Source organism: Mastacembelus armatus, chromosome 22 (assembly GCF_900324485.2).
Source record: "Mastacembelus armatus chromosome 22, fMasArm1.2, whole genome shotgun sequence".
Classification (NCBI taxonomy): Eukaryota; Metazoa; Chordata; class Actinopteri; order Synbranchiformes; family Mastacembelidae; genus Mastacembelus; species Mastacembelus armatus.
This window is the reverse complement of record NC_046654.1, coordinates 7,950,240-7,962,414: the sequence shown is the minus strand read 5'-3', so window position 1 is coordinate 7,962,414 and position 12,175 is coordinate 7,950,240. Positions and strand designations below refer to the sequence as shown.

Below are 12,175 nucleotides of genomic sequence, written 5' to 3'. Positions count from 1 at the left end.
TACATGCAATATTTCTACTATAACTGAGTACACACAAGTATTGTCACATTTAAGTAAAGTTCAGCATAGTTCAGTCATGGTTCAGATTTGTAAGAACTTGTTCCCTCGCTTCCCAGATGTTTTGTTTATTTCCTGCACTAAGAAATAGCAGGTGTTGGTTGGTTTTAGCAACAGTTCAGTGATGCAATGAAACCACTTCCACATTTTAAGGACATAACTGCAGTGTTTGTGTCCATTTGTGGTAAAGCTATACATTATTTAATACTGCATGGGTTAGTGCAGCAGTGCTCAGCACACCAGTACATGACCTGTGGAAAGACTGTTAAACACAACAGAGACAGCTAATGAACTGATACCATGGGTCATAGGAAGAAATTAAATCCAGCTTGCTTTGTGGAGACAAATGTTCAGACAGTGACACTGGGATGACAAAAATAAAATAAATGTTAACCTTGATTAGTTAGAACTACCCTCATTTTAGAGTAATGTTGTGTTTGAGTACCACATACAATCTGTATGGGTAGAGTATGAATGAGCCAAACATAAAATGTCCTTACACATAATGAAACCAGGTGTGTTCTGAATATAAGTAGTGACAGCACATGTGTAGATGCAGTCTTAGTGGGTTTCTTCCCCTTTAAAGTCATCAGATCTGTATGGACAGCTGCACCCAAAAGAAACCATGTGCATTTGTAGTAGTTATTAGGCTGATCAGTGCTGTAAATGTTTGTAATGCATTTAAGAAATGCTACAATATTTTAATCCTATTCTCAAAATGTTGTGACCGCTGCATAAAGCTTTGCTATATTTTATTAATATGAGTGTTTTAGATTTGCTTTTCCTCTGTGTTGGTTTTTTGACCCAATCTGGCAACCAGTGAGCATTCGCCTCAACTATCAAATAGCTGTCATCAAATCTTTATGCTAATTTGTGGCTTTTTGAGGTTTTGTTAATTGTTTTCCTCTTTTTTTCTCTGCCACATTCAAGATTTCACTTAAAGTCATAGCAAGATTCTGCTTAAAAGAGTTCGACAGATTGCGCTACCCTCTATAAGAATCAGGGACTGCTGAATTATTTCTGCACAATTGTTTTGTTGAATATCTGGAGCCTGAATATAAGGAACTTAAAACTTCTCTTTCTTTGAGTTTCCTAGTTTTATACTTCCTAAATTCTCACCTGTGCTTTGATTAAAACAGCTGATTCATTGTCATACCTGTTAGCTGAAGCAACTGTGGCATTTGCCTTTTAGTCATCTCAAAAAAAAACATGCTGTTTAGCTTTAGCTTCCTGTTCATCTTGTCCAAGAACACAGGTAAGAACATTTCTATTGCAAATGGGGGGGGAGTATTCAGAATATCAAACTAATATCAACTTTTAAACACGTAATAATTGATTTTTTCTGTATCTAGGCTTTGCAGCTGCAGTCGAGGTTAGTTATCCACAGTGGACTACACATCGTTCCACTTCTCCAGTTACAACAAAAGGTAACGCAGAAGTTGATCCTTGGTTTTAAATTAAATTAATAAAACACTATTTGAACTAATATGTAGAGTTGAGTGTGTTAGTTTGCTAGAACCACATTGTTACTGTGACTAAAAAAACTCTAGTTATACTGTGCAAATATTTATATTTCAGTAACTTTTTTCCCTCTATTCCTCCATCCATCATCCTCCATTCAAACTCTCTTACATCTCACCCTTCTTCTGCAGAAAATCTGAAGGTTGTAGCCATACCAGACCACCCAGTTGCAGCAGGTGAAACAGTCACACTTTACTGCACTGCTGTCACCGTGCCAGCCTTCAGCACTTGGCCCTTGGTGACTTGGCAACGCCTGGAAAACCAGACCTGGCAAAACGTGAGCACCAATAGGAATCTGACCCTCACCGAGCCAGAACAAAGTGGTCCGTACCGCTGCTGGGCTCAGGACCAGTTTTTTCAGAAGGGCATAAGCCCTAGCCACACTGTCCGTATCTTTGCCATGCTGCCAACAGGTCAGTGCTATGGTTTGATTTGACGCATATCTGAATGAAAACTGTGTAAAATCTTTATAGGTCTGCACACACCTACCAAATATTGGTTTTATGACTGGCTTTGGACTCATTGTTAGTCAAAACATTAATGACAAATGAGATTTTGTTTTAAAGTGTTAAAGATTCACTGTCAGCAGAAGGAAAACCAATTCCACATTGAGCCCAATGGAAAACATTACTGAATTTGAAGGTTTAAATTTGGTTTGTAAAGGACTGTGAGCTAGATATAGGTATACTTAGTGGGACATTCATAGTTGGAAATTAAACTTGTCAGTCACTCTTTGTTGGTCAAAGGTGAAAGTGTTTCTAAATTTCCTCAAACATACTGTATATTCTGCATATTCAAAGCTTCCATGTGACTTATTGGCAAACTAATCCACACATATCAGTGTATCTGCAGTGAGCTAATGTCTAACAACTAGCAAATTTTGTTTGTCAAAAATTTAATTCCCTTTAAACCATTAATGATTTCTCTTTTCTTGACTTACAACAGTGGTGGAGAGTTTTGGAATAACTGCCTTCGTCCTTTCCCTTCTGGCCTTGATAATCAATCTTGCCATTGTCTTGTGGCTGGTCTGGCAAAGACTTGGTGGCACATTGACCACCTCTAGCACCCCTGCAGCTAAAGGTAACCAATAGTAGAAAAATTTTTACTCTTGAACATCATCTTTACACAAATATTCTAGTATTATTTTCATTTTTTTGGTTTTCTTAAAGGTTTTCCCGGACCAGAAAAAGCAACAAAGTAAGACACGAACACTATGTTTGTATTTTGTTCCCATGTTGTATGTATTAACTAATCACATTTTTCAATACGTCAGGGGAGGTTTGCCACAGACTGGAAAAGAAGACGACGTGTACATGAATTACACAAATACCAACCAAGCCTACAGTGATCTGGATCCCACCAACATGACTGCTGATAACGTGTACTCATGTCTGTCATAAGCACGTATGAGAAACATGCAATAAAATGAGGAAGAAATTACTCAACAAAAGAAAAAGCATTTGGTTCCTGCTACGTGCTAAATTTCTAGCTAGCTGAAAATGTTCCCACCAAACAGGAAGCAAACCACCCTTCTATGTATTTGCATATGCTAATAAAAGCTCTAACTTGCTGTGTTTGTGTATCTAATTTCTACTTCATTTTATTGTACATACACAGTTTTTATATTATATAAATACTCACCATCCAGTAAAATGAACACAAAAATAAAAGTTTAAAGTACACAGCATAGTGCAAATACATAAAATATATATACAGTTTATCACAGGGAATCATGGGATATTTATGATATAAAAAATAATAGCAAAACATAAGTTACAACATATGCAGAAAATATTTACAGTTATGTTTTCAGTTATCAGTATGAATCATGGGAATTTTGTCATGAGACATCAATGCAATGTCACAATATCAAATACCAGAGGGGAAATGTGGCTCAACCATTTTACTACCGTGGTTTCACAATTCTGGATATAATGTGTCCAGGCGTAGCTAAAAAAAACCCTAACAACCTCTCTGATGGGAGACAACAACCTCATTATCATATACTGTACATAATGCCAGCTGCAGTGAGGAAGCATCAAGTTCACCAAGCTCAAGTGTGTGTAAGCCATTTGAGGATTACGCTCTGAACACACCAAAAAAGGCTCCTAATACATGAGCATTCCTGTTGGTGTTTCATTTCTTATATTTAGTGTCCTACTGTGTGGAGAACACTGAAATAGAAATAAAAATAATAAACTGACAATTTTCAGACTGTGTCTTCATGGAGCCATAGACATCTCCTGTTCTGCTTGAAAACTTGAAAAGATTGAAAGACTGCAGTGCAATTCTGTTGTTTCCTTTGCATTCAGCTATTCACACTCAATATCACGTGTGAAACCACACCAAGATTCTCGTTTTTAAAAAAGCCTCTGACTACTTACACATACACATTACATTACGTATTTAGTTAAAATGCCCAATCCTCAGTTTATCATTGCAACAAAATACTGTATATTATTTACATGTTTGAATCAATCCGCATTGGGCTGTTGGTGCTCGCTCTGGAGTCTCTGGTTGTGATTCCTGCTGTCCATGGAGAGCTGAGTGGTGACTGTCTGCGAGCACCCCTCTCCCTTTCCTATCTTTTTAATGTGGCCCATGATGAACCTTCTGAACTTCCTCGTGGCAAAAAAATAAACTACAGGATCCAAAATGCAGTTGATTCCCATAAGAGCGTAGGTGATCTGATGTGCATCGTTGAGCGCCTGCAGAGTCTCCTGGTCCCAATCCACATGGCCCCAACCGTGTTTGATCTGCAACACCCCCAGTGTCCAGAAGCCTTGAACCACATGATGGGGCAGGAAACACAGAACAAACACTCCCACCACTGCCAACAACATCTGCAGCGCCTTCCTCTTCACCCCCCTGGGCCTTTTAGCTGAGGAGGACATGGTCCTGTGGCACCTTCTGGATATAATTGTTGAAGACGTGAATTTTGACTGACCAAGAGTTTGAAGAAGTAAAGCTCGAGCAATAAGGAAGTTACACACGACAACAAGAAAAAAAATAACAAAAAACATTCCAATTATTGCAAAATGAGTGGCTGCCACATTTTTCTTCTCTGACTCAGACTTATTCTGGTACCCCTCAAAACATCGAATGACGTTGTTCTCATCAGTGTTGGTTGCTGGAGATGTCAGATACGGAATAGCCATCATTACAGTCAACATCCAGATGACAATGCACACAATGATCCCACGGCGCCTGTGATCTGAGGAGGCTGCATCCAGCGGCCTGGTGACTGCCCAGTACCGGTTGAGGCTGATGGCTCCAAGGAAGAGGATGGAGCCATAGTTGTTGATGAAGAACAACGACCCAGTCAGCCGGCACATGAAGTCTGAGTAGACCCAGTTACCATGACGACTGTAATAGTCAATCCAAAAAGGAAGGGCACACACAAAAAGGAGGTCGGCGATGGTTAAGTTGGCCATGTAGATCCGGATTTCGCCCATGGCTTTGGCTTCACGGAGGGAGCGCAAGACGAACAGCACGTACAGGTTAGCAAAGAAGCCCAGGATGAAGACGATGCCATAGACAACTGGGAAGAGGACATAACGAAACTCAGAGTCCAGGAAGGTTGAGTCATTTCCGGCTTTAACACCAAGACCAGAGGTTCCTGTCACACCAACTTGTTCTGTCGTTGATGCCAACATTTCAGCCTGTGTGAGAGAAAATATTTAAAAATTAGTGTGTCCTTTCATACCATAAACTATTCTGGTGGTAATTTTAGTCCAAATAAGTATCGAGAGTTTCACTTTGATGTTTATAGGAAGGGAGTTCAAGTATAGGTAAGAGATAAATATGTATGTGTCAGTTCTGTTGAGTTAATTTATGGTGAGGGTCTTTAATGTGGAACGCTTTAGTGAGTTGATTTTTCTTGCCCACGTTTTCCACAAGTCTTTCCCCGGGCTCCGCAGCATTGGCTGCTCCGAGTGTGTGTTTACGGCTGTGTGTGTGTGTGTGTGTGTGTGTGTGTGTTCACTGCTGTGTGTGTGCACTTTGAATGGGTCAAACGCAGAGCACAAATTTCGAGTATAGGTCACAGACGTGGCCATAAGTCACTTCACTTCTTTTTTTTAAATCACTTTTCTACCACTAGTTATTGCTTAACAGCTGTACAACTGAAAACATTCAGAGCAATCATCACATCATTTTTTACTGTGCAGCACGACATTTTGTTATCACGCACACGACACATTAGTCTCAAAAATACATTACTTTGTCCTGTGTCTCTGCGTACATCCAGGAAGTCAAATATCACAGGAACTGAGTCAGCATAACAGAGCACATTAAAGTCAAATTACTTTACAGCCAGTTGAATATATTTATGTGAAACCAACACCTGTTTCAATGGTTATTACTGTCATCGAATTCGCCTTTGATCAGTAGTGATTATGGTCCTGTGCTAAATATTTTGTAGGCGAGGATTTTCGAGGGCAGAGCGGTGGATTGGTAGTTAGCACTGTTGCCTCACATCAAGAAGGTTCGTGGTTCGAAACTCAACAGGGGTCTTTCTGTGTGGTTTGCATGTTCTTCCCTCTCTGGCCACTCTGGTTTCCTTCCACAGTCCAAAAACATGTACATCATGTCACGTAGTGATTGGTGACTCTAAATTGCCCATAGGAGTGAGTGTGAGAGTGTGATCCTGTGATGGACTGGTGACCTGTCCAGGGTGTACCCCTGCCTTTCACCCAAAGAGAGGTGGGATAGGCTCCAGCAGATCCCTGTGACCCTAATTAGGAATAAGCGGGTATAGATGATGGATGGATGGATCTGCTGGAAACTATCCCAGCTCTCTTCGAGGGAAAGTCTGGGCTACACCCTGTCCAGGTTCAGTATAGGTCAACATATGTCAATTGGACGGTAATTTACAGACGGTCCCTAAATCAATGCGCTCCTGTTCGGGGTAGGTGAGGTCTTAGTGTCTTGCTGGAGGTTGTTCGGTTCGTCAGAGGCGAATCGCTGTTGATTATCAACTTCAAACCAAACGCAGCTTCCCTCTCAGTGACGGTGTCTCTAATTGTTGCTTCATTTGATGTGAGTGACGAGTCACTTTTCTTTATCTAACAGAAAACAATAAAATAGGAAACGACACGCTCGACTTACCAGCCTGCTTCCTCTCCTTGGAATGAATGCTTCAGGGGCTCTGAAGATCGGTGTGTTTTATCTGAAAGCCAGGGTGGTGTGTGGCTGTGAGCGGAAGGGTAAACGCTTTTAAGAGGCGTGTGAAACTTCTTCAGCCTACAAGGAAAACCCCTCATTGTGCAATCTGTCTTTATGTGAGTGTCCGTGAAACTTAAAGGAAGCGATTTGGAGGTTTAGACTATTTTCAGTGGCTCTTCAGCACCGCTGAAAGGTAAAGTGCTCATCACAATGATTTTGTATAGTCGTGTAATCCTGAACTCTTAGATTAGTGCGCGGACTTGGTTTTTAGAGATTGAGTAAACAATTTTAGTTTCAAATGGAGCAATAAAATAAATGAGATCACGTGCAGGTGTCGGATGTGTCTCTGATTGGTGGCGGTCTGAGCAACATGACTTCAAAAGTCACATTGTCAATCTGCGCTTCTAACTGAGTTTTCATCAGTAAAATGTGAAGGTTGGCCTAATAACTGAAATGTAAAGGAAGTAGAAATGTGGATATTTCTGTGAATTGTTTATTGATCGTTACCTTCATTTATTAGGTCTATTTCTGCAGACTTCGTTACAGCAGCTTATTCACTATTAGCCTACAACGAGTTTTAATGTGAGCTATATCGCTGATTAATTAATATTCGATGGCCATTTAATTTCATGGTAGCGAAATATGCGCACTTTGCTGTGTAAATCAACCCATTTCTTTTGTCTATAGATTAAACTGAGGGACTACTTTGCCCCTCAATATATCCTGCTGGTTTGAACCACGTTATTGTGAGAGCATTAGTCTTGATGACAGCCTATTAACAGTAACCTGCACCTATGGACAGTGGATTGAAATATTGTAAAAACAAACCAAGATCCATTGAAAATGCATTTTCTCCCCTGCAGACAAAACATACATTTATTTATTTATTACAAGAAAACAGACTGGTTCATGTGAGACAGCCCATAATAACATGACCCCAGTGCACTGAGCAGCAATGGTGCATTCTCTGTTTGGTTGTTACCTTTGCTTTTTGGATGATAGCACAAAGTGAGGAGGGTGGAGACAGAGAAAAAAAGAGAGAGGAAGATGAAGCAGGTGAGAATGTGGATAGATGGTCAGGGACATGTAGTGACTAATGCCATAAGCTATTTGCCCATTTGTATTGCAGCTGACTGACATTTTGAGGTGTTGGGCAGTGAAGTACTAACATTACATATGCACTGCGTTTATATGTTATTAAATGTTATTTCTACCAAACCTCTTGCATTTATCGACCTCATAAATAGGACTGCTGTGTTTCTTGGCTTTGTTTTTTTAAAGAGTATTTTCTAGTTGATTACAATATGTTTGTTTACATATGTGATTGTCAGCGCTAAGAGGGAGAGACCAGAATGGAGACGACCTTGAAGAACCAGATGTCACCACCCAGAGACAAGTGGTGGTTGATATGTTCATGTTTTACGTAGTTAGGACTGTTCTAGTCATTATGACATAATCCTCTCAACTTACATAAGCAAATATTTAGCAACTGTTCTTTCTAAAACAGCTGTATACTATTGAAATCTGTAATTGTTCACTCGTAACCATTATTTAGAAGTGTTAGAAACATATATGTCACAGTAGTGACAGATTTAACAGTGGGTTGAATGCCAGTGCAGTTTGTCCATATGTGTAGATGGGGAATGACCCCACTTATCATCATAGATTCTTTTTCAATTAAATTTTTTTGTTAACATAGGCTTGATATAAAAGGTCTTCATCTCTCAGTGCTGTCAGCTACTGAGAGCCTGAGCCTCCCTAAAAATGGACTCCTAGAATCGCCACTGGTTCGATATATTTGCTATATTTAGTGTCTTACTGTGTGGAGAACACTTTAGTGATTGAAATAATAAACTGACAATTTTCAGACTGTGTCTTCATGGAGCCATAGACATCTCCTGTTCTGCTTGAAAACTTCTATCAGCTTTAAAATCACCCAAGACTGCAGTGCAATTCTGTTGTTTCCTTTGCATTCAGCTATTCACACTCAACATCACGTGTGAAACCACACCAAGATTCTCGTTTTTAAAAAAGCCTCTGACTACTTACACATACACATTACATTACATATTTAGTTCAAATGCTCAATCCTCAGTTTATCATTGCAACAAAATACTGTATATTATTTACATGTTTGAATCAATCCGCGTTGGGCTGTTGGTGCTCACTCTGGAGTCTCTGGTTGTGATTCCTGCTGTCCATGGAGAGCTGAGTGGTGACTGCCTGCGAGCACCCCTCTCCCTTTCCAACCTTTTTAATGTGGCCCATGATGAACCTTCTGAACTTCCTCGTGGCAAAAAAATAAACTACAGGATCCAAAATGCAGTTGATTCCCATAAGAGCGTAGGTGATCTGATGTACATCGTTGAGCGCCTGCAGAGTCTCCTGGTCCCAGTCCACATGGCCCCAACCGTGTTTGATCTGCAACACCCCCAGTGTCCAGAAGCCTTGAACCACATGATGGGGCAGGAAACACAGAACAAACACTCCCACCACTGCCAACAACATCTGCAGCGCCTTCCTCTTCACCCCCCTGGGCCTTTTAGCTGAGGAGGACATGGTCCTGTGGCATCTTTTGGATATAATTGTTGAAGACGTGAATTTTGACTGACCAAGAGTTTGAAGAAGTAAAGCTCGAGCAATAAGGAAGTTACACACGATAACAAGAAAAAAAAAAAAAAAAAACATTCCAATTATTGCAAAATGAGTGGCTGCCACATTTTTCTTCTCTGACTCAGACTTATTCTGGTACCCCTCAAAACATCGAATGACATTGTTCTCATCAGTGTTGGTTGCTGGAATTCTCAGATACGGAACAGCCATCATTACAGTCAACATCCAGATGACAATGCACACAATGATCCCACGGCGCCTGTGATCTGAGGAGGCTGCATCCAGCGGCCTGGTGACTGCCCAGTACCGGTTGAGGCTGATGGCTCCAAGGAAGAGGATGGAGCCGTAGGTGTTGATGAAGAACAATGACCCAATCAGCCAGCACATGAAGTCTGAGTGGACCCAGTTACCATGACGACTGTAATAGTCAATCCAAAAAGGAAGGGCACACACAAAAAGGAGGTCAGCGATGGTTAAGTTGGCCATGTAGATCCGGATTTCGCCCATGGCTTTGGCTTCACGGAGGGAGCGCAAGACGAACAGCACGTACAGGTTAGCAAAGAAGCCCAGGATGAAGACGATGCCATAGACAACTGGGAAGAGGACATAACGAAACTCAGAGTCCAGGAAGGTTGAGTCATTTCCGGCTTTAACACCAAGACCAGAGGTACCGGTCACAACAACTCGTTCTGTGGTTGATGCCAACATTTCAGCCTGTGTGAGAGAAAATATTTAAAAATTAGTGTGTCCTTTCATACCAAAAACTATTCTGGTGGTATTTTGTGAAGTGCAATGCTTCATTATCACTCACTCAAAACACTTGTGTCAAAAAAAACTGTTGAATATACTGTATTTATTTCATACAAACACCTGTTTCAACATGTATTACTGTCATTTGATTCATCTGTGATCAGTAGTTATTATGGTCTTGTGCTAAATATTTTGTAGTCAAAGATTTCCAAGCGCACCATGGTGACTTGGTGGTTAGCACTGTTGCCTCACAGCAAGAAGGTTCTTGGTTCAAAACCTGACAGATGTCTTTCATTGTGGAGTTTGCATATTTTGTCTAGCTACTCCAGTTTCCTCCCACAGTTCAAAAACATGTATGTCAGGTTGATTGGTGACTGTAAATTGTCTAAATAATTATACATCACTGGGGTGTTTTCAAATATTTGCATAGTGGAATAATAATGAAATAATGATTCATTTATCAAAAGAAATCCAATCTTTCTCTTTGATATGAGTGAGTCAGAGATCAAAACTATAGTTAATAATTACAAACATAAAACATCTACTGATTGTTATGATATAGATATGACAATAATTTAAAAAGTAATAAATAGTATTTCGAAAGCTCTAACATACATATGCAACCTATCATTTCAAACTGGAACATTTCCAAACAAAATGCAAAAGTTGCAAAAGTAATACCACTGTATAAAAATGGAAACAAACACATCTTCACAAACTATAGACCTGTCTCTCTGCTCCCTCAATTTTCATTTAATGACAGATTAGAAACATTTATAGATAAACATGATATAATTAATGCAGCATAGTTTTAAAACAAAGAGGTCAACATCAATGGCCATAATTGAAGCTGTGGAAGAGATCACAAACACCTTAGATAGGAAAAAATATGCAGTTGGAATATTTAATGAAAGCCTTTGATACACTTAGTCATTCTATATTACTCAAGCTGGAAAAGCATGGGATTAGGGGAATGGCTTTGAACTGGATCGAAAGCTATTTAACAGAGAAACAGTACGTGAAGATGGGTGAGTTTACATCAGGGTGTCTTGGCATTGTTTGGGGGTCCCTCAAGGATCAATACTGGGTCCCAAATTATTAAAAAATATAAATGATATATTTTATGTATCTAAATGATTGAAACTGATATTATTTGCTGATAATACTAGTATATTTTTTCTAATGGTAATTCTAATACACATAATTACACACATTTTAATTTAATGTAAAAGTGAAATGTAATTGCATGAATTGAATTAAAAACATGGATGGATATTAATAAATTATCTCTAAATTTAAATAAGACTAAAGTAATGTTATTTGGTAATTATAAAAATAACTCAGAACTATAAATATGTATAGAAGGATAGATATAATAGAAAAAGTATCAGAAAATATTTTTTTAAAAATAACTATTGATAGTAAATTAAGCTGGAAACCACACATCACATACATACAAAAGAAAATATCCAAAAGTATCTCAATAATTAATAAAGAAAAATATGTCCTGGAATATTGTATTGTTCATTAGTTTTGCCCTACCTCACTTATTGTATAGATGTTTGGGGCAATAACTATAAAAGTTCACTACATCCCCTCTTCATACTCCAAAAACGTGCACTAAGAATCATACATCAGTTATGGTTATCTGGATCACACAAATACTCCTTTTTGAGCAAACAGTATATACATATATATCTTTTTATTTATGTGTAATATGCAAAGATATATCATTTCTATTTATGTACATATGTATATTAATTACATACTGTGTAATATGTATATTAATTACATACTGTGTACATGTATTTAGTATTTTACACTGTGAACATTGTACATTTTTCTTCATAAGTTTGAAATCGATCAATCAATTCAATTTATACACATGAATTATATATTGTTGTGAATTTCACACTGTTTTAAAGAAGAATCTTCTTTCAATGATTGAGAGAGCTGGGATAGTTTCCAGCAGATCCATCCATCCATCCATCATCTCTAACCGCTTGTTCCTGGAGAACAGTGGAGTCAGTGCCTCACAGCAAGAAGGTTCTTGGTTTGAAACCCAGCA

General features: G+C 39.0%; 3 protein-coding genes across 3 annotated transcripts; 1 reads left to right on the top strand and 2 right to left on the bottom strand.

Moving 5' to 3' along the window:
* The first annotated feature begins 1,230 nt into the window (after positions 1-1,230).
* Positions 1,231-2,987, top strand: LOC113130633 (uncharacterized). Its single transcript, XM_026307416.2, has 6 exons — positions 1,231-1,312; positions 1,410-1,484; positions 1,710-1,991; positions 2,524-2,658; positions 2,748-2,775; positions 2,852-2,987. Exons 1-6 carry the CDS (start codon positions 1,267-1,269, stop codon positions 2,976-2,978), a joined length of 693 nt encoding a protein of 230 aa, XP_026163201.1. The 5' UTR covers positions 1,231-1,266; the 3' UTR covers positions 2,979-2,987.
* Positions 2,795-6,838, bottom strand: LOC113130613 (platelet-activating factor receptor-like). The gene is made up of 2 exons (XM_026307393.2): positions 6,688-6,838; positions 2,795-5,240 (listed from the first exon to the last, which is right to left on the bottom strand). The coding sequence occupies exon 2, from the start codon at positions 5,232-5,234 to the stop codon at positions 4,053-4,055; it is 1,182 nt and encodes a 393-aa protein (XP_026163178.1). The 5' UTR covers positions 5,235-5,240; positions 6,688-6,838; the 3' UTR covers positions 2,795-4,052.
* Positions 6,839-8,868: 2,030 nt separating this feature from the next.
* Positions 8,869-10,066, bottom strand: LOC113130623 (platelet-activating factor receptor-like). The gene has a single exon (XM_026307404.2). It carries the CDS (start codon positions 10,063-10,065, stop codon positions 8,884-8,886), a length of 1,182 nt encoding a protein of 393 aa, XP_026163189.1. The 5' UTR covers position 10,066; the 3' UTR covers positions 8,869-8,883.
* Between the last annotated feature and the right edge of the window lie 2,109 nt (positions 10,067-12,175).